The sequence below is a fragment of the Panthera uncia genome, chromosome C2 (assembly GCF_023721935.1).
Source record: "Panthera uncia isolate 11264 chromosome C2, Puncia_PCG_1.0, whole genome shotgun sequence".
In the NCBI taxonomy this organism is placed as follows: domain Eukaryota; kingdom Metazoa; phylum Chordata; class Mammalia; order Carnivora; family Felidae; genus Panthera; species Panthera uncia.
The window spans coordinates 136,996,444-137,015,160 of NC_064810.1; the positions used below are offsets into that span (position 1 = coordinate 136,996,444).

Here is an 18,717-nt window from a genome sequence, read left to right on the forward strand (position 1 = left end):
TTCGGGTCCTCTGTCCCCCTCTCTGCACCTCCCCCACTTGCTGTCTTTCTCTCAAAAATAAACATTTAGAAAAAAAATTCCTTTGATTGTGAAAATGTACTAATAATTAGAAATTTGGATAAAATGTTCAGTTTATTCATATATCTTCTATTCTTAACATCTTTCATGAATTTTTATGCTCTGTGAAGAATACAGTTACTCCTAACCAGACCAAAAATATTCCATAATGTGACCATAAAGTAGTGATACAGATTTTAAGTACATACCTGAGAAATGAAATGTTACTAATTTTTATAGTTTTATGACATCCAAGGTCAAACCATCTATATGTTAAGAGTTTTGGGGCCTCTGAATACATATGTCTTTGAACACCTTAGACCTGGTCAATGCAATGGTCAGCATAACCACTTACATTAGTTCCTACCTCAAACAAGAGGTTGATGTCTTTTTCCTTTGTATGTCACGAAATAATTCTGACCAAAAAAAGGACAAAAGTAATGAAAAACTGACTAGGTTAGACCTTTGAAGAAAAGTGTATTATTCTAATATTGTCAGGATAAAAATAGGTGAATATTCTTATGAGGGGAAAAAAGGCAGTTTGTTAGTCATTTTTACCCAGATATCTCCGATTTTTAAATTCTTCATTCTGTTTATTTGAAGTGTACAATGTAGTACCATATGTCTTACTTCTGGAATGTCTATCAGTTCTGTTTTCTACTTTGTTGGGGTTTTTTTAATTTATTTTTATTTATTTTTTTAATGTTTATTTACTTTTGAGAGAGAGGCAGAGCGTGAGCAGGGGAGGGGCAGAGAGAGAGGGAGACACAGAATCTGAAGCAGGCTCCAGGCTCCGAGCTGTCAGCACAAGGCCCGACGTGGGGCTCGAATCATGAACCATGAGATCATGACCTGAGTCAAAGTTGGACGCTCAACCAACTGAGCCACCCAGACACCCCTCTGTTTTCTACTTTGAAGGATCTATGAAATATTCTTAATCCCAACTCTGCAATCAATATTTGAGATTCATAATCTCTACTGACAAAAATATTAATTACAAGACTTTGGAAGTTGCCCCACAGCAAAATTTGAATAACAAAAAAACACATATCCCTTTATAAACTTTATACATAGTTCAGTTATTCTCCCCTACCGCCCCCCCCCCACAATGTCACTGTAAACCTGTTAGAACATCAGAAGTTTTCAGTTGGTTGTCATTTTTTTTCTTTTTTAATTTTTTTTTTAACGTTTATTTATTTTTGAGACAGAGAGCATGAACAGGGGAGGGTCAGAGAAAGAGGGAGACACAGAATCTGAAACAGACTCCAGGCTCTGAGCTGTCAGCACAGAGCCCGAGGCAGGGCTCGAACCCACGGACCGCAAGATCATGACCTGAGCCGAAGTCGGACGCTTCGATTAACCGACTGAGCCACCCAGGCGCCCCTTTTTAAAATGTTTTTAATGTTTATTTATTTTTAAGAGAGAGAGAGAGAGACAGAGTGTGAGCACAGGAGGGACAGAGAGAGAGTGGGAGACACAGAATCTGAAGCAGGCTCCAGGCTCCAAACTGTCGGTACAGAGCCCAATGTGGGGGCTCCAGCTCATGAACTGTGAGGTCACGACCTGAGCCAAAGTCGGACACTTAACCGACTGAGCCACCCAGGCACCCCGGTTGTCATTTTTAATTATGGTACATATGGCCTCTTTTCAAATGTAAATATTCTATATTTTTCCAGTTCATCTGTTTACTGAACAAATACGTTGACATCCTACTCTCCCCTATAGCGGATAAAAATCAGTATCAGATAAAATCCTTGTTCTTAAGAACTCTGTATAAATTTGTTCCCTTTATAAATAAATATTCATTGCCAGCTTGTCAACAAAAATTCATTTCTAAAATCTTTATTTAGCTATATGTACAGCTATCAGTTTTGTAAAATGAAGTTGGCACTATTTATTTAAACAGAGTCATGTATGGTGCCATTGTTTGCTTTTAAAAGGTAGTATTTGTTGTTATACCACAGCAATCAATTTTCTACCGCACAAAATTGAATGTTACAGATTATAGGGAAAAGCAAAAAGCAGCTCAGAGTTTTTACGATACTACTTCAGATGTTTTTTGTTTTTTTTTTTTTTAGGGTTAAGAGATTCATGCAGCAGGAATAGATCATTGGGAATGGGAGTGTATTTTTTCCACACAATTTTGAATCATACCTATTTGACATTTCTTTCTCCTTGTTTCTATCAGATGCATTTTCATAAAGCCTTAGGGAAAACTAGCCTCTGAGTATTTTTAGGGTAGTAGTCCAGTCCAGTCCAGAATACTGGAAGGAAAAAGGTAAGCCCAGAACAATAGGCTTCAGAAGCTCTGAGATGTGAATGAAGCAAGATAACCTAGAAGGTGGAAATAGAGACTAAAGAAATAATGTTCAAAATCACAGAATGGTAGCAGAGATTAGATGTAGACAAGTGAAGAATGGGAGAGGAAAAGAAGGAAAGAAATTCCCTGGGATAATAGAAAAAGGAAATTTTAAAAGGAAAACAAACCCATGTTATCATGAGATAAAAATAAAATTTTAAAAATCCCTTTTAATAGCAAATACTCCTTCAGCAAAACTAACTAGTAATTCTTGAATACTTTACTGGACAACAAAAAGAGATACATTAGCAGTAGTTCTTGGCATGAGGTAAAAGTCTATGTACCTCTTTTTTGTGATGAGGAGGGAAATAAATATCCTTCCGTATAAGGATACCTCAATCCAAAGAATCACTCGAGGTAAGAGTGGTTACCTTGGACTATTCTATTATATATTTACAATTTACCTTTTCCGGGGGGTGAGGGCCACAGTTAGCCGTTTCTGGTTATTCTTTGCCTGCAGCATTTGGTCCCTCCTTTCCTACACACCTGCTTCATATTGTGGTTTGAATTGCCCATCTTTTCTCCACTTCCCCCCTCTTTCTATTTTTGTTTGTTTCACCTCTATTCATTTATCTCTTGGTTTGGTCAGCTCTTACATGTACAAAAAAAGCTTCCACTGTATGGATCATAGAAAAGCCATTTTGTGAACTTAGGAATAAGTAGTGTCATCAACCATAAAGGATTCATTCCATGCTTGAGGGTTTAGTTTAAGAAGGAATGCTATATAACAACCCTGTTATAAATTGCTAAATACCCCTTTCATCACTGCACTCTCATCATCAAAAACTACAGAATAACAGACCAGCTTCTTTAGCATTCAACACCCACTCCTTCATTCTCTCAGTCTGACCTCAGCCTTATTTTACTTTTTAAGTAAACTACCTGGTTAGCTGTCAATAGTATACAGTATCATGAGTATCAGATTAGTTCATCATATCTCTTCTCCACAGATGTTTAAAGATTCTTTACTAGGATAGCAGCACCTGGGTGGCTCAGTAGGTTGAGTGTCCGACTTTGGCTCAGGTCATGATCTCATAGTTTGTGAGTTTCAGCCCTTCATAGGACTTGCTGCTGTCAGCACAGAGCCTGCTTCAGATCCTTCTCTCTCTGCCCCTCCCCTGCTTGCGTGCTCTCTCTTTCTCTCTCTCTCTCTCAAAATATTTGTTTAAAAAGATTCTTCACTAGGATATTCTACATGCTGAGATTTTTTTAATTATTCAGAGATTAGATAAATCTTAAGTGACGATTTTCAAGTCATATTAAAATATTACTTGTTTATTTTTTTTTAAAACTGACTTGATTTTTCTTGCCTTCAGTAATCTTAGCAATGACAGGTCATTTGGCATAAGAACGATAATAATAATAGTGAATATCATTAAACATTTTTTCTCTTTGCTAAACTTTATATGAATTCTCATTTTACCAGACTTGATTTGAAAAAGCTACTAAATCCCTATATCATTACCTTTTCTGTTACCTCCAACTGTTGAGACCTAGAAATCATATAAATTTCTTTATTCTCTTCCTGTTTGCTTTCCTGTAGTTTTCAAAAAATTCTGTGGGGCTGTGGGTTGTTTCCCTGTGTGTGTTGGTTTGTTTTTGTTTCCTTCCTCATAACGTTTTTTATGTATTTATTTTGAGAGGGAGAGAGTGTGTGTGTGTGTGCACGAGCTGGAGGAGGGACAAAGAGACGTAGAGAGAATCCCAAGTAGCTTTGCACTGTCAACGAAGAGCCCCACACAGGGCTTGATCTCACGAACTGTGAGATCATGATATGAGCTGAAACAGAGAGTCGAAGGCTTAACTGACTGAACCACCCAGGCACCCCTATATAACTTCTCTATTTGCTATTGAAATTGCTTCAACTATGCACATTTGAATTCCTCTGAACTTGTGTGTCGGTTTCTTTATCCATAAATGAGAATAATAACCATATCTACCTCACGGGGTGATTGTGAAGATTAAGTTATGTAGTAAGCAGATCACTGAGAGCAGTGCTCAGCACGTAAACATTGCATAATCGTCCACCGTTCTTAATTTTTATTATTTTTTTGGTTACACTTCTGTGTTATACATGCTGTATTTTCTTATTTCATGGTATAAACATAGAGAAACCAGTACCTTTCCCTCTCTGGTATACATGCAAAGTTTAGAAACTTTTGTGGTATTTGTGAACACTCCCACATTCAAAGAATGTCTCTTTTGTGTGTAATATAGCACTCACTGAGAGAGTGGGCATTAAGCCAACTCTATAATTGCTGTTAATTTACTGTATCATTAACAGAATTAGTCATTGTTTCATTTTACTGTGTGTTAAAATATAGTTTACTTCAACACTGTTGCCTGTATGAAAAATCAAATTGTCATTTCCAGCTAGTTATGATGAATACTTTGTATTGTGTGGTATGTATATTGAATTATTAATCTCTTAAATAAATAACTGCCACTTCGTATGTCTACAAACATAAAATGTATTACTTCTTTCCCAAAGGATAAAGGAAGCCTGTATATTATTTCCATTTTACATTTAGGAAACCTGTAAATATGCTACATTTTATATAATCGCTTTGGGTAGTGTGAGACCTATAAAAAATGTAAACAAAATAAAAAGGAGGGCATTCTCCTTATGTTTATGTTTATGTCACTGCCTCTAATTTAATAGAAAGTGTCATATGGTTGGCCATTTATTATCCATTAATCCATTAAGTATCTCAGCTGTTGTGCTTCGTAATTAATTGTCGTTATGTATGAGATACTTTTGCAGTTATAAAGCAGAAATGAATCATCTTGTCTTAGAAATGTGGATTCATTGGACATCTGTTAAATTATGTTTTCTCTATGCAATACTAATTAATAAGTAAGTGTTGTTGGATCAACATAGCCCCACATAATAGTTTTAAGTTCACTGTTCAAGAGCAGCTGTTCTAGTATCTGATTGGGGGGTGGGGGTTGGAGGGTGATGCGTCTGGTGGAAATATTAAACTCAGAGAGCTTTGGGTTTTGGTTTTGATGGACCCTCAGGCATTGATTGATCCCCTATTGTGTGTATGCTCAATGAATGAAGATAAGAGGAATTGCTTAAGTGATATTTTGTGTACATGGTTAAGTTTAGATACCAGATCATTTCTTCCTCAATTGTTGGGGATTCAGCAGTATTTTAATCCATATGTGATTATGTTACTGGAGAAATTGTCCAAGCCCTGAAAACCCATTTGTAGAAAAGTCATTCAGCCAGCTTTAAGAAAAAAAAACTTAATTGTTTTAAAGTACCATGTTGCTTTTTTAAATAGCCTTTAAGGGGCACCTGTGTGGCTCAGTTGGTTAAGCGTCTGACTTTTGGTTTCAGCTCAGGTCATGATCCTCACAGTTTGTGAGTTCGAGCCCCACATCGGGCTCTGTGTTGACAGTGTGGAACCTGCTTGGGATTCTCTCTCTCTCCCTCTCTCTCTGCCCTTCCCTGACTCGCTCTGTCTCCCTCTCTCAAAAATAAATTTAAAAATTAAATAAATAAATAGCCTTTGAGAGACTGTTAAAATACAAGCCTTCAGATGGTAAAATTGTACTCCTAGGAATGTGCCATTCCTCGAAGCTTTGTTAAATTTATTTTGTTTTCTTTCTTTTTTAACTGGGGAGGAAAACCTGTATATGCATGCCAAACAAGCATTGGTTGATCTGGTTTCAAACTACTGTGTCTTTAATAGTATTTTGTTCAAAATAAAGTAATCGAGACATCATCTATAAGAGATTTTTATAAAGATTTAAGTATAAATCAGCTCTTCCTAAGGGATGAGTCTGTAGGGCCTTATATTTTGGCATATATGATACAATCTGTTCTCAAACTAGTGTTGTCCTTGAGGCCCATGAAGAAGCAAATGCAGAACATTCTACAGTCCAAGGCCCACAGAACTTCTACAGGAAAATAATGTGCACTGAGGATGAGCTCATACTCAGATTAAAATCCACTCTATGATACAATGCTACCCTAAAGGAGAATCAGCTGAAGTACCATTTCTAAAACTGGAGGCAGTAGAACAAGTCAAAAAAGAGATGAGATAGTCATCTAAAGAGAAAAAGAATAGAAAATATAATGAGAGAACAAGTCACTAATAAAGAGCACACAAATTTGAAAAAAACTAAATTGAACCTCATTCAATATAGATACATTCCTGAAACATTCTATATAAATTGAATTTTTATAAGTTAGATAAGAAGGAATCTAATTATTGGTTCCTAATCAAGTCATACCAAGTATCTTCCCTTTGCAGGGCTTGGGTGTAATCAGGTGCTGCACGGTCAGAAAGGGCCCTGGGGATTGAGTGTGATGCTCCCGTCTTCTAAGAGATTTACTTCTCACGAGAGGGGACATTTTCTAGTTGTGCGCTTTTCTACATTTGTACTTACAAGGAACTGAGAAAGACTTAAAATTTAAATACCTCTACTGTAAATATCTTTCATTCTTCATCATTTAAATAGTATTTGAAATCTTAAAAAAAAAAAAAAAAAAAAAAAAAAAAACTCTAGCCTGCAGTCAAATGTAGCATGCTACCCAGCCTCATTCACAGCAGGGTGAGCGTCATCTTTCCACTTGATGGTTTCTAAGTAACGTTTAATTTTAATTCCTTTACTGTCACTTAGGATAGGAGAAACATATTTCCAGGGTTGTTGTTTTTTAATTTGGGAAGGGGTTTTGTTGTGTTCTACTAATGTGTATTTCTTAGAGTTTCTTTAAGATTTGTGATTCTCCTCACTTATAATGAGTTTTTCCAGTTTTTATTTTGCCTTAGGATGTGTTACTTGTTGGTGCAGTGCTCTTAAGTCCATTTTAAGAGCACTTGAAATTTCAAAAAGTATGGTAGCACTGACATTTTTAAAATGTGTATTAACAACCTATTCATATAAACTAGTTTCATAGTGAACTTAGAGCCAAGATCCATTTGAATGATGTTAACCCTGCTATTTTTGGACTTTTGTTACATGATTCACTGATTTATGGCACAGGAGCTCCAAATACTTCCTCTCTGGGTCTCCATGGAAAAGTATTTTTAAGAGGAATGTATTTCTCACTGATCTCATACTTCCTCAGTAAAATCACCGTGTCATGTATCTCCTGGTGAGAAGTTTTTTGAAAAATGTAAGCTATGCGAAAAATAGAGGTTATTACTGAAATATTATTTTAAATGATCATTTTTAATATCATTATCAGCTTTCCAGCCTGGAGGTATTTCTTTACTTTAAAACATTTTCCTGAATTATGTCTTGAATCAATTTGGCAGAAATAATTTATTAAAATATTTTCTTCTTTGTCTATACTCATGCCCTACATGATTTCTCTCCCTTTACAAAAATACTTTTTGTCTCTGTGTGAAATGTTGTCCATACTCTAGAGCAAGGGAGTGGTATAAAGAAAACACATCTAAAACTCCGGCGATAGGGCAATTATTATGTGAACACATGCATTCTGAAATTGCCCTGTAAAACCGGGAGACATGAAGAGGGGAAAGGAGACTGGCACTGCTTGAATCCGTGCTGAGTGCCAAGTGTGGTGTTAGAACTTCTCGGGTGCTTCAGTCTTCACAGCCACAGTGGGTATAGCTAGTATTCTTCCCATTTTAAGATGAGGAAACTGAATCTCAAACAGGCTAATTTGATTCATCTGAAGTCAGAATTCCAGCTCAAGTCCAGCTAGCTCCCAAAACCACATATTCATTTCATAATATAACTCTTGGATCTTGGAACTAGAGTGGGCTTTAGAAATAATCTAATTTAAGTCTCATTTTGTCAGGATATAGGGGCTCAGAGTAGCAAAGTAACTTCCCATAGATCATTCACTACTTAGTAGCATTGTTTTATGCTGTAGTCAACATAAAAAATTGTGTTAATTCTTTCGAAAATTACTTTTTAAGGAGTGATCCTGTGAAGTATAGAAATAGCACAGCTACATTTACCTTTTAAGATAAAGTAATAATGCAACTGAGAAATATACTTACATGTTGTATTGTTTCCTGTTGCTGTTATAACAGGTTAACGCAAATTTGGTGGCTTAAAACAATGTGAATTTCCTGTCCTTCAGTTCTGGATGTCAGCAAACTAAAACCAAGGTGTCAGCAGGGTTGCGTTCCTTTTTGAGGCTTTAAGGGGAAATTTATTTCATTGCCTTTTCTGTCTTCTTGAAGCCGACTATGTTCCTTGGATCATGGCCCCATCACTCTGACTCCTTGACATCCCCTACTGATCTTCCTGCTTCCCTCTTGTAAAGCCCCTGTGATTATATCCAGCCCACCCATATAATCACCCCATCTCAAGAGCCTTAACTTAATCACACCTGCAAAGTCCCTTTTACCATATAAGAACATATTCACAGGTTCCAGGGATTGAGATGTGGACATCTTTAGAGGAATAGGCCAGTATCCTGTCCACCACACACATACACACCTACCTGCCTCTGTGTGCATTTAGATATCACGCATAAATTAAAACACTTCTTGAAGCACCTGGGTGGCTCAGTGGGTTGAGCGTCCAACTCTTGGTTTCGGTCATGATGTCACGGTTCATGGGTTCAAGCTCTGCATCAGGCTCTGTGCTGACAATGCGGAAACTGCTTGGGATTCTCTCTTTCCTTCTCTCTCTGCTCCTCCCACGCTCTCTCTCTCTCTCAAAATAAGTAAATAAACTTAAAAAAAATTAAAACGCTCTTGTCCAGAGTCATCTTGGAATTAGACATTCTGGACAAATAAGTTTTCGGTATCACTATAACCAAATCGTTTTAAAATTTTCCTTAATATATGGAAAATGTTCTAAAATATACTGTCTTCCCAGCCTTTGAAGACAGTATTCTCAATATAATTTTACCTCTCCTTGATGAATGATAGCTATCATTATAAACATCAGTATTGAACTATGCTTCCAAAACAGCAATAAATGCAAATGCAGGTGTAGGTTATGTGATACACAGAACTCATTGAGAATTAAGCCCTGCAGTAGAGCTGGAAATTCCTTTATGGTCATTTTTTTATCATTTGTTTTTTTGTCAGAAGGGTGAAGTGAAGGATGTACTGTTGTCCAGCCCCCTGAACAAGATAACATGATGGGCTTTCTATAAAATTGAGTCAGTTACGAGCAGCCTTCTGTAGGATGAGGGTGGGAGATGAGTGCTTTCTTAGCCTCTAAAAATCGTCTAACATGTGCACATCCCTTGATATTTGTCAATATTCAAAATATCATTTTTGATTTCTGCATCACTAATGTCTAAAAGGACTGCAGACAATTCTTTATCAGTTTGCATGTGTTCTTGTCTCTCATTTCCCCTGGTTTTGTTGATAGGGTCTGGAAGACAATGCTGACTGTTTCAAGAACTGTCATTAGCAAGGTTTTGCCTTGATTATGGAACTCTTTTGCTGATCTGACCAGGCCACATATTTTTAAATTTTCTTTATTATTTAAATAGGCAGTAACAATAATAAAAATGTTTATGTTGGAGTACCTGGCACGTATTGAGTACTTACTAAATATTTATTATTTTTTATTATTGGTTTAACCTATATGAAATCTTTTCTGAACTAATATTTTAATCTATAGGACAATTTAGTAAAGTAACATTTGGGTACAAAAATATTAAAAATATATCCTGCTTTCTCAGGTTATTCTCCACAGTTTTCCAGTTTTCAGTCTACTGTAAGTTATGGTTCTAAAATCTTCTTGTATCTAAAGAACAATAAGATGTTACAACCCCTCAGAAAGATACTTGTCTCTTTGAGCACTAGCCAGTGATTTGTTAGCATTTGTTCAGCAAACAATGGACTCTTTCTATGTGCCAAGCACTGCACTGGACGTCAGTTGAAAGAAGAGACTTTCATGGGTAATTCCCGGTTTGATGAGGAGGTCCAGGAGGTCCTGTGGCAAGTGTGGTAGCAGAAGTAGGAGTGTGATAAGGGAACCCTGAAGAAGTTATTGTTTACTTTACAGTAGGTAAATATGTAACACTTCTTAAAACTCTGGGATCATCAGTTTTTTTATCCAATTCAAATAGTGGTATTTGTGAAAAATAAACTCAAAATAGAATAAAAACACAAATGCGAGACCTGAAACTGTAAAACTCGTAGATAAAGACCCAAATGTGAGACCCCAAACCATAAAACTCCTAGAAGAGAACACAGCGGTAATTCCATTGACATTGGCTGCAGCAACATTTTTCTAGATACGTCTCCTAAGGCAAGGGAAAATAAACTGTTGGGACTACACCAAAATAAAAAGCTTTTGCACAACAAAGGAAACCATCAACCAACAAAAAGGCAGCCTACTGAATGGGAGAAGATATTTGCAAATGATATATCTCATAAAGGGTTAATATCCAAAATGTATAAAGAATGTATATAACTCAACACCAAAACAAACCAGAAAACACAGTCTGATTAAAATATGGGCAGAGGACCTGAGTAGACACTTTTCCTAAAGAAGCATACAGGTGGCAAGATGCTCAGCATCACTAATCATCAGCCACTGTGGAAAACAGTATGGAAGTTCCTCCAAAAATTAAAAATAGAAATACTTATGATTTAATAATAACAACTACTGGGTATTAACCCAAAGAAAATGAAAGCACTAATTTGAAAAAATATATGCAACCCAAGTGTCCATTAATAGATGAATGGATAAAGGAGATGCGATGATATATACATACACACGCGCGCGCGCACACACACACATAGATACACACAATAGAATATTAACCATAAAAAAAGGATACAATCTTGCATTTGCAGCAACATGGATGGACCTGGAGGCTATTATGCTTAGTGAAGGAAGTCAGACCGAGAAAGACAAATATCATATGATTTTACTTACATGCACAATCTAAAAAAATAAATGAATAAACAAAAGGCAGAATCAGACCTATAAATACAGAGAATAGACTGATTGATGGTTAACAGAGGAAAGGGGTTGGGGGACAGGCAAAATGGGTGAAGGGGAGTGGGAGATCCAGGCTTCCACCTGTGGAGTGAATACGTCACCAGAATAGAAGGCACAGCGTAGGGAATGTCATCAATGATACTGAAATAGCGTTGTATGGTGACAGTTGTAACAGCACTGTGTGGTAGCTACACTTGAGGTGAGCAGAGCATAATGTATAGATGTGTTGAATCACTGTGTTGCACACCTGAAAGAAATGTGACATCGTCAACTATACACACACAAAAAATATTTTAAGGTGCTCTCTGTGGGAGCCTGCAGCATTAGCACATGTAGGAACGATCAGCCTACCTGTTTGATTCAGTGTGGTTTCTTTATGAATATCTGTTGGGACAAAAGCTAACAAACGTCACTAAAGTAGATCCTTTAATCAGTATTACAAAATATTGAAATGTAAAGCCTTCTCTGTCCAAAAAATCTGCAAGATTCTTTGCAAACTCATGCTTTATTTTTCTTCCAACCATACTTCACTTTTATTTTATTTTTTTTTTATTTTTTTTTAACGTTTATTTATTTTTGAGACAGGGAGAGACAGAGCATGAACGGGGGAGGGTCAGAGAGAGAGGGAGACACAGAATCTGAAACAGGCTCCAGGCTCTGAGCTGTCAGCACAGAGCCCGACGAGGGGCTCGAACTCACAGAGTGCGAGATCGTGACCTGAGCCGAAGTCGGCCGCTTAACCGACTGAGCCACCCAGGCGCCCCCATACTTCACTTTTAATATCTCCACTTAAAACAGAGTCAACAGTAAAAACAACCTAATTAGAAAACAGGCAAAAAACCTGAAGATCCTCTCTCAAAAAAGAGGGTAGCCAGATAGCAAAAAAAAAAAAAAAAAACACGTGAAAAAGTGCTCAACATCATTAGCAATTAGGGAAATGCAAATTAAAACCACAATGGTACCACTTCACCTAATCAGAATGACTGAAATAAAGCATCGTACACTAAATGCTGGCCAGGATGCTAAGTGAAACTGGATCACACTGCTGGTAAGAACGTAAGATGGTTCAGCTGCCCTGGAAAAAAGTATGGCAGTTTCTTATAAAACTAAATATGAGCTTATCATATAACCCAACAATCACACTCTTGGGCATCTTATCTCAGAGAAATGAAAACTTACATTCACACAAATACACACACACATGTTCATGACAGCTTTACTTGTGATAGCTGAAAACTGGAAACAATCCATTTGTCCTTCAGTAGATAAATGGCTCAACAAACTGGTACATCCATACCATGGAATGCTACCGCGCAATAAGAAGGAACAAACTATTGATACATGCAACAACTTAGATGGATCTCATGGGAAATGTGCGAGTAACAAGAGCCAATTTCAAAAAGTTCCATCCTATATGATACCACTTATATGACATTCTTGAATGACAAAATCACAGAGATGAGGAACAGAGTAGTGGCTGTCAAGAATTAAGGAAGGAAAGGGTTTGGAAAGTGACCTTTAAATGGTAGCACAAAGAGTGTTTGTGAAGGAACTGTTCTGTATCTTGGCTGTGATGGCGGTCATACAGATCTACGTGTGATAAAATTGCATAAAAACACGTGTACATGAGTGCGTATAAAACTGATGATAAATGGAAAAGGTCAATGGACTGGAAAAGGTCAATGGACTGTATCAGTGTGAGTTTCCTGTGATGTGATATTACAGTTATGCAGGATGTTACCATTGGGGAAAAGTGGATGAGGAATATAGTGTGATCCATTGGTATTGTTTTGTGTGTGGTTTTTTTTAATGTTTATTTACTTTTTGAGAGAGAGAGAGTCAGAGCATGAGCAGGGGAGGGGCAGAGAGAGAGAGAGAGAGAGAGAGAGAGACAGAATCCGAAGCAGGCTCCAGGCTCTGCCCTATCCACACAGAGCCTCAAACTCACGACCATGAGATCATGATGTAAGCTGAAGTTGGACGCTTAACTGACTGAGCCACCCAAGGGCCCCAGTCAGTATTGTTTCTTACAACCTAGTGTGAATCTATAATAATCTCAAAATTAAAAGTTAAAAAAAAAAAACAACAGAGGCAATGAGGCTGACTAGGAGAGCGTGAGCTTTTAGGTCAACAAAGCTGTGTTTAAATTCTGGCTACCCCACTTACAACTGTGCGACTGCATGCCAGTCCTTTAACCCTTCTGTTTATGTTTTTCCTCCATTTTTATTGAGATATAATTAAATTTAGCACTGTATTTATTTTAGGTGCACAGCATAATGATTTGATATATGTATGTACTGCAAAATGATTACCACAATAAATTTAGTTAACATCCCTCACCTCACAGAATTACAGTTTCTTTATTTTAAAAGTGGCTACAATAATACTACTTACCTCTTTGTGTTATTTTGAGGATTAACTGGCTCGGAATAGCCAGTCAGTATCTGATAGGTTTTTAAAACATTGTATATAAAAGCCACTCATCATTTACATTGGATCATAAAAATATTCGTATTTTCATCTAGCACTTAAAGGGATAAGCCTCTGCAGAATTTTATTATTACCAGGTATTCTCTATTTCATTCAATTCTGCTCATGTCTTTATTTCTTTCTACTTTTATGGGATTAATTCTGTTCTTTTTCCTTCCTTAAACACTTACTAAATGTCTTTCTTCCTTTCTAATTTATGTATTTGAAACTATAGATTTCCCTTTGAGAACTGTTTTAGCCAAATCACAAAGTTTGTATTGACAGTCCAACATTTCATTGTCATTTAGTTATAAATGTAACTTTTTTTTTTTTGATCCAAGAATTATTTGAAAAATGTGCTTTTCAGTTTCCCAAACATTTGATAGGGGATCTTTATGGTCTTAATAATTCTTTGAGATATGTTAAGCTTCCTTTGTGGCTTAGCATGTGATCAGTATTTATAAATGTTTCTTATATGCTTGGAAAAGAATATATATTCTTTGTTGAGTGTGGAATTTTATCTTCAATCCCTTGATTTTGTTAAATTGGTTTTCATATTTTCAGCATCCTTACTACATTTTCTTTCATCTGCGTGACCTCAGTTCCTGCAGCGAAATGTCCCTCTGATTGTAGATGTCTCATTTTTCTCCTTACAGTTCTGCTGAGTTTCACTTCTTATATTTTTGGGTGTCTTGTTAGGTACAGCAGATCCAGAATTGTTACGTTTTTCTGATGAATTGTTCATTTTATCCTAATGCATTGATTATCTTTCTGCATTTTACCTTAAACATATATTTGATCTGATAGTAACATAGCCATTTAGGCTCTCTTTCGGTTGGTGTTTGCATAGTTTATGTGCTGAGGATTTAGAATTCTCAGGGGATACATTTTTCTCCCCACCAGAGCCCAGGCTTTCTCCAGCAAGTGTCTTTGCTGTGTCTCCCAGAAGGCATTATCTTTTCAAGTCCATCCACTCACTAAAAGACTAGCTGCTCACATGTTCTAATCTATGTAAGGGCTCTCAATCCCAACCTCTTGCCACATGCAGACCTTAGGTTTCACCTTTTTCCATGAGGGCATCAAAACCCAAGCCTCCATTTTAATCTAGACTGGGTACTGTCCTTCACCCCCTCCCTCTTACCCAAGTCCTGCCCCTGGCAACGACACTGTCAGCTCATGTGCTTACTGTAATTTTTGGTTTTCAGTTCTGGCCTCTGGGGATTTCTGTGAAAATTCAGCTGTGTATTTTTTTAAATGTTACTTACATTTTCTTCAGCACTGGTAGGTGTTTGGAATGTGTTTGTGTGGAAGGGATGTCAAGGTTATCTATAAGGTCCAGCCTGTTACTAGGACAGTTCTTATTAGGAATACTGATCTAGCCTGAAAATGGCACTGTGTTGTCTAATAATTACAGAAGACTGGATCTGTCCTTTCTGAGTCTTGATATTATATGAATTAAGTAAAGGTGATGTTTGAGCAGATGCTGGATACCCTGGGAGGTAGCAACACATACAAAATTCTGCCACGTAGTTTTTGGTTCAGAGCCATTTTTAATTTAGGGGACCAAAAGATTGGTCTTTAAAACACTAAGGGTTTTTTTTTTTATATTTCAACTTATAAATCTGAGAACGTTTATAAACATGATATTAATGAATAACATTAAGATCTTATTGTTGCTTACATAAGACTCTTAGAAAACAGAGTTTTACCAGAGTTACAAAACTGATTTAGACTTAGCTTTTTAATTAAGTTCTTGAAAAATGTTATAAACATGTTTCAAAATTATACCTAAATGACGTGCAGTGGTGATAGAACTATTATAGGGAAGAGAGACTACACTAATATTACATTAAAATATAGAATTTAAGGAGAAGAAGTTTCATAAATTGTAACCAATACAGTTTTTTATAAACTAGGTATATTATTTACATGCATGCCTAATTTGTGTTTTTAAACCATGACAGAAAAGAATATTTATGTCCTTTTTATAGTGTTCCCATGCTATTTTGAACTTCAAAATACACAAAATCCTTAAAACAACAGGACTCCAACAAGTTTCTTTTGAAATTTTTATGTTTGAAATTTATTTTTTCTTTGAAATGTTACTTTTATTTTAGAGAGAGAGAGCAGGCATGCATGAGTGGGGGAGAGGGACAGAGGGAGAGAGAGAATCTGAAGCAGACTCCACACTCAGCACAGAGCCCGACGTGAGGCTCGATCCCATGACCCTGGGATCATGACCTGAGCCGAAATCAAGAGTCCTATGCTCAATTGACTGAGCCACCCAGGCACCCCTTTGAAATGTTTTTAGAAGCCACAGCTAGTTTTTCTCTTACGAACATTCCTACACTTGTACCAAGAGCAAATTCAGTCCCCAGAACACTAGCTAATCGATAGGACTCTTCATCAAAAGCAAAAGGATATGATTTTGCTGTTGGGGGTTATTTAGTTCTCTGTGCCCAGAATAACAAGTTCTAAAATAATGATTTTGTTTCTTGATGCTTCTCAGGTGCCTAAGGAATAATTAAGTATATGGTTCTACCAGTGACCCTTGGATTATTTTGTCTAATAAAAAGTATGTCTATTTATAATAACATTACATTTTCTTCTAGGTTACTTTCCGGACAAGAATCTATCACTGTAATATTAACAGCCAGGGCGTCATCTGTCTGGACATCCTAAAGGACAACTGGAGTCCAGCGCTAACCATTTCTAAAGTTCTCCTCTCCATCTGCTCACTTCTTACCGATTGCAACCCTGGTAAGAGACTTAATCCAATATTGAATTCAAGTCTATTAAAGACTTCAATGTCAGACCTTAGGAAATTGTTTACTTTACTACCACCACCACCACTGTAACTACTGTTATTACTATTGATTTTAAATTTCCATAATATCTAACTGCTTTCTTTTTAAATTGGGTCTTCTCATTAGTCTTTTTGAGACCTATTATTTGCCGAGAAGGAAAAAGCACAATGTGATAAAAATTAATGAAAAATCATTTTGGATAGGGAAGTGCTTTTACAGAATGCATTACATTCTGCTGGCAAATAATAATAAAAATTCAAATTGAATAGCTTAATCTTTAATTAGATGCCTACCAGAAGATGTTAATTTGAGAAATGTGGGCTATTAAAATCTGATAACAACCAAGCAGCACCACGCAGACATGACCTTGTTGGCATTTTAATAACCATGCGTCCTTTCAAGCTAATAGAACAAAAAAGCTGAATGGTCTTCAACTAGGAAATACAACTTCCCAGGAAAACTAAAGAGAGTTTATGACGAAGCCTTTATGGCTTGCTGGTGTGCTTAATGCTGAAAGTTTTTACTTTCTGTGTCGTCGCAGATGTATGATTATGTGTTTGACCAACTCCTTTTAACTAACAGACAAACCCAACTGCCAAATTTTTACGTATCTGGGTTTATTTTGGAAACTACAAAAATCTAAAGTAGCTACAGAGTTTTCATTTATGTTTTTAATGAGAAATTCTTCTTTGAGTATTTAATTAGTAGTGTTAATATTTTATAAGATTCTATCTTCCACATTCAGGAATAAACTTTATTCACTAGATAATTGAAGTTTTAGACAAGAGAGAAATGACAAAGGGGAATCAGGGTCTCTCTTAAGCTCCTGTCTGGTTTATAAAACATGAAGAATTTACAATCTGTTCAATTTTTAAAACTTTTAAAAATAAGGACATATAAAAATACTTCCACCAAAAGAAACATAAAATATAATTATGCAAGATCATTATAAAATACTTTTAAATTATTTCATACTTTTACCCCAGATAGCGAAGTTCATTAATGCTGCACTAATTTAAAACTGAATGACAAATAGTGTGTTTTTTCTCCTTATTACTATTTCAATCCCATTTGTCTGTATGACTGTGTGTAACTTCATTTGGAGGTAATGTCATAAGAAGACATTTTTTGTGTGATAGAGGCTTAAGCCCAGTGGTCCTCCTGGAAATGTTGGAACATGGAACTATATCTGTCTCCCCTCTCCCAACAGAGGACTTCTGGGCTTTGCTGAAATTTAGAGGGAGTGGTTTTTTAAGAAAAAAACACTTATCTTGAGAAGTAAGTCACCCATACAAGAAACTTTTGACATGAGACCATCATGCTATACACCTTAAACTGCTAGTGTTAGGTGTCAGTTATATCTCAGTAAAACTAGGGGGAGAGAAGAAACTTTTGAGGCCATACTATGCGTGAGGCACTTCTGAACACTAGACGAGTAAGAAGTCCTTCCTTCTTCCACATGGGTAAGATGTAACTGCACACTTAGAGAGAAAGCTCCGTGCTGAGAGGCGTTCCTTACTCAGCCGTAGCCAGGCCTGTTCCGTCTCCCAGCCAGTTGAAATGGTCCTATCCCCCTGAATCAGCTTGTATGTGGGAAGCTCTTCTCTGTACAGGTAATTGCTGCTTAGAGGAATACATTCATCCCACCAAAGCCTTTTCTCAGCAATCAAAAATATTTCTCTTCACTAGAGTTTTCTTTTGCTGTGTCTCAGAAAGTTACAGATATATGCTACAAAACAATAAAAGTAAAATCACCCCTGGCTAAAGCAAAATCACATAAATAAAATAGATTTTGAAAACAATAATATTGGTAGTAGGATAAGTGTAAGGGATAAAGAAAAAGTAAAGAATAAGCCTAAAGATTAAGCCTCAAGTTTGATCAACTAGATACAGCTCATCTTATCTAAGAATAGACTATTGTTTGTAAAATACGTGGCAACAAACTAAATGTTTGTACTTTAAGACATAATACAAAAATTTCCTAATTGGCACATCATCGATACGTGTGTTCACACTTCTAGAGTCTTAAAAAGAGTTTTTAAGTCAAAATGGCCTTTCTTTTGTTTAATGGGTTTACTTCACACCCTTTTCTGGTACACTTCCAATGTGTAGATTTTT

General features: G+C 36.4%; 1 protein-coding gene across 3 annotated transcripts in view; it reads left to right on the top strand.

The window, feature by feature from the left end:
• LOC125922024 (ubiquitin-conjugating enzyme E2 E2) overlaps positions 1–18,717 on the top strand; it is a 368,037-nt gene that overhangs the window by 302,360 nt on the left and 46,960 nt on the right. For all 3 annotated transcript variants that reach the window (XM_049629865.1, XM_049629868.1, XM_049629866.1), the window contains exon 5: positions 16,405–16,552. In XM_049629865.1, coding sequence (XP_049485822.1) covers positions 16,405–16,552 — 148 coding nt within the window. The remainder of the gene's footprint in view (positions 1–16,404; positions 16,553–18,717) is intronic.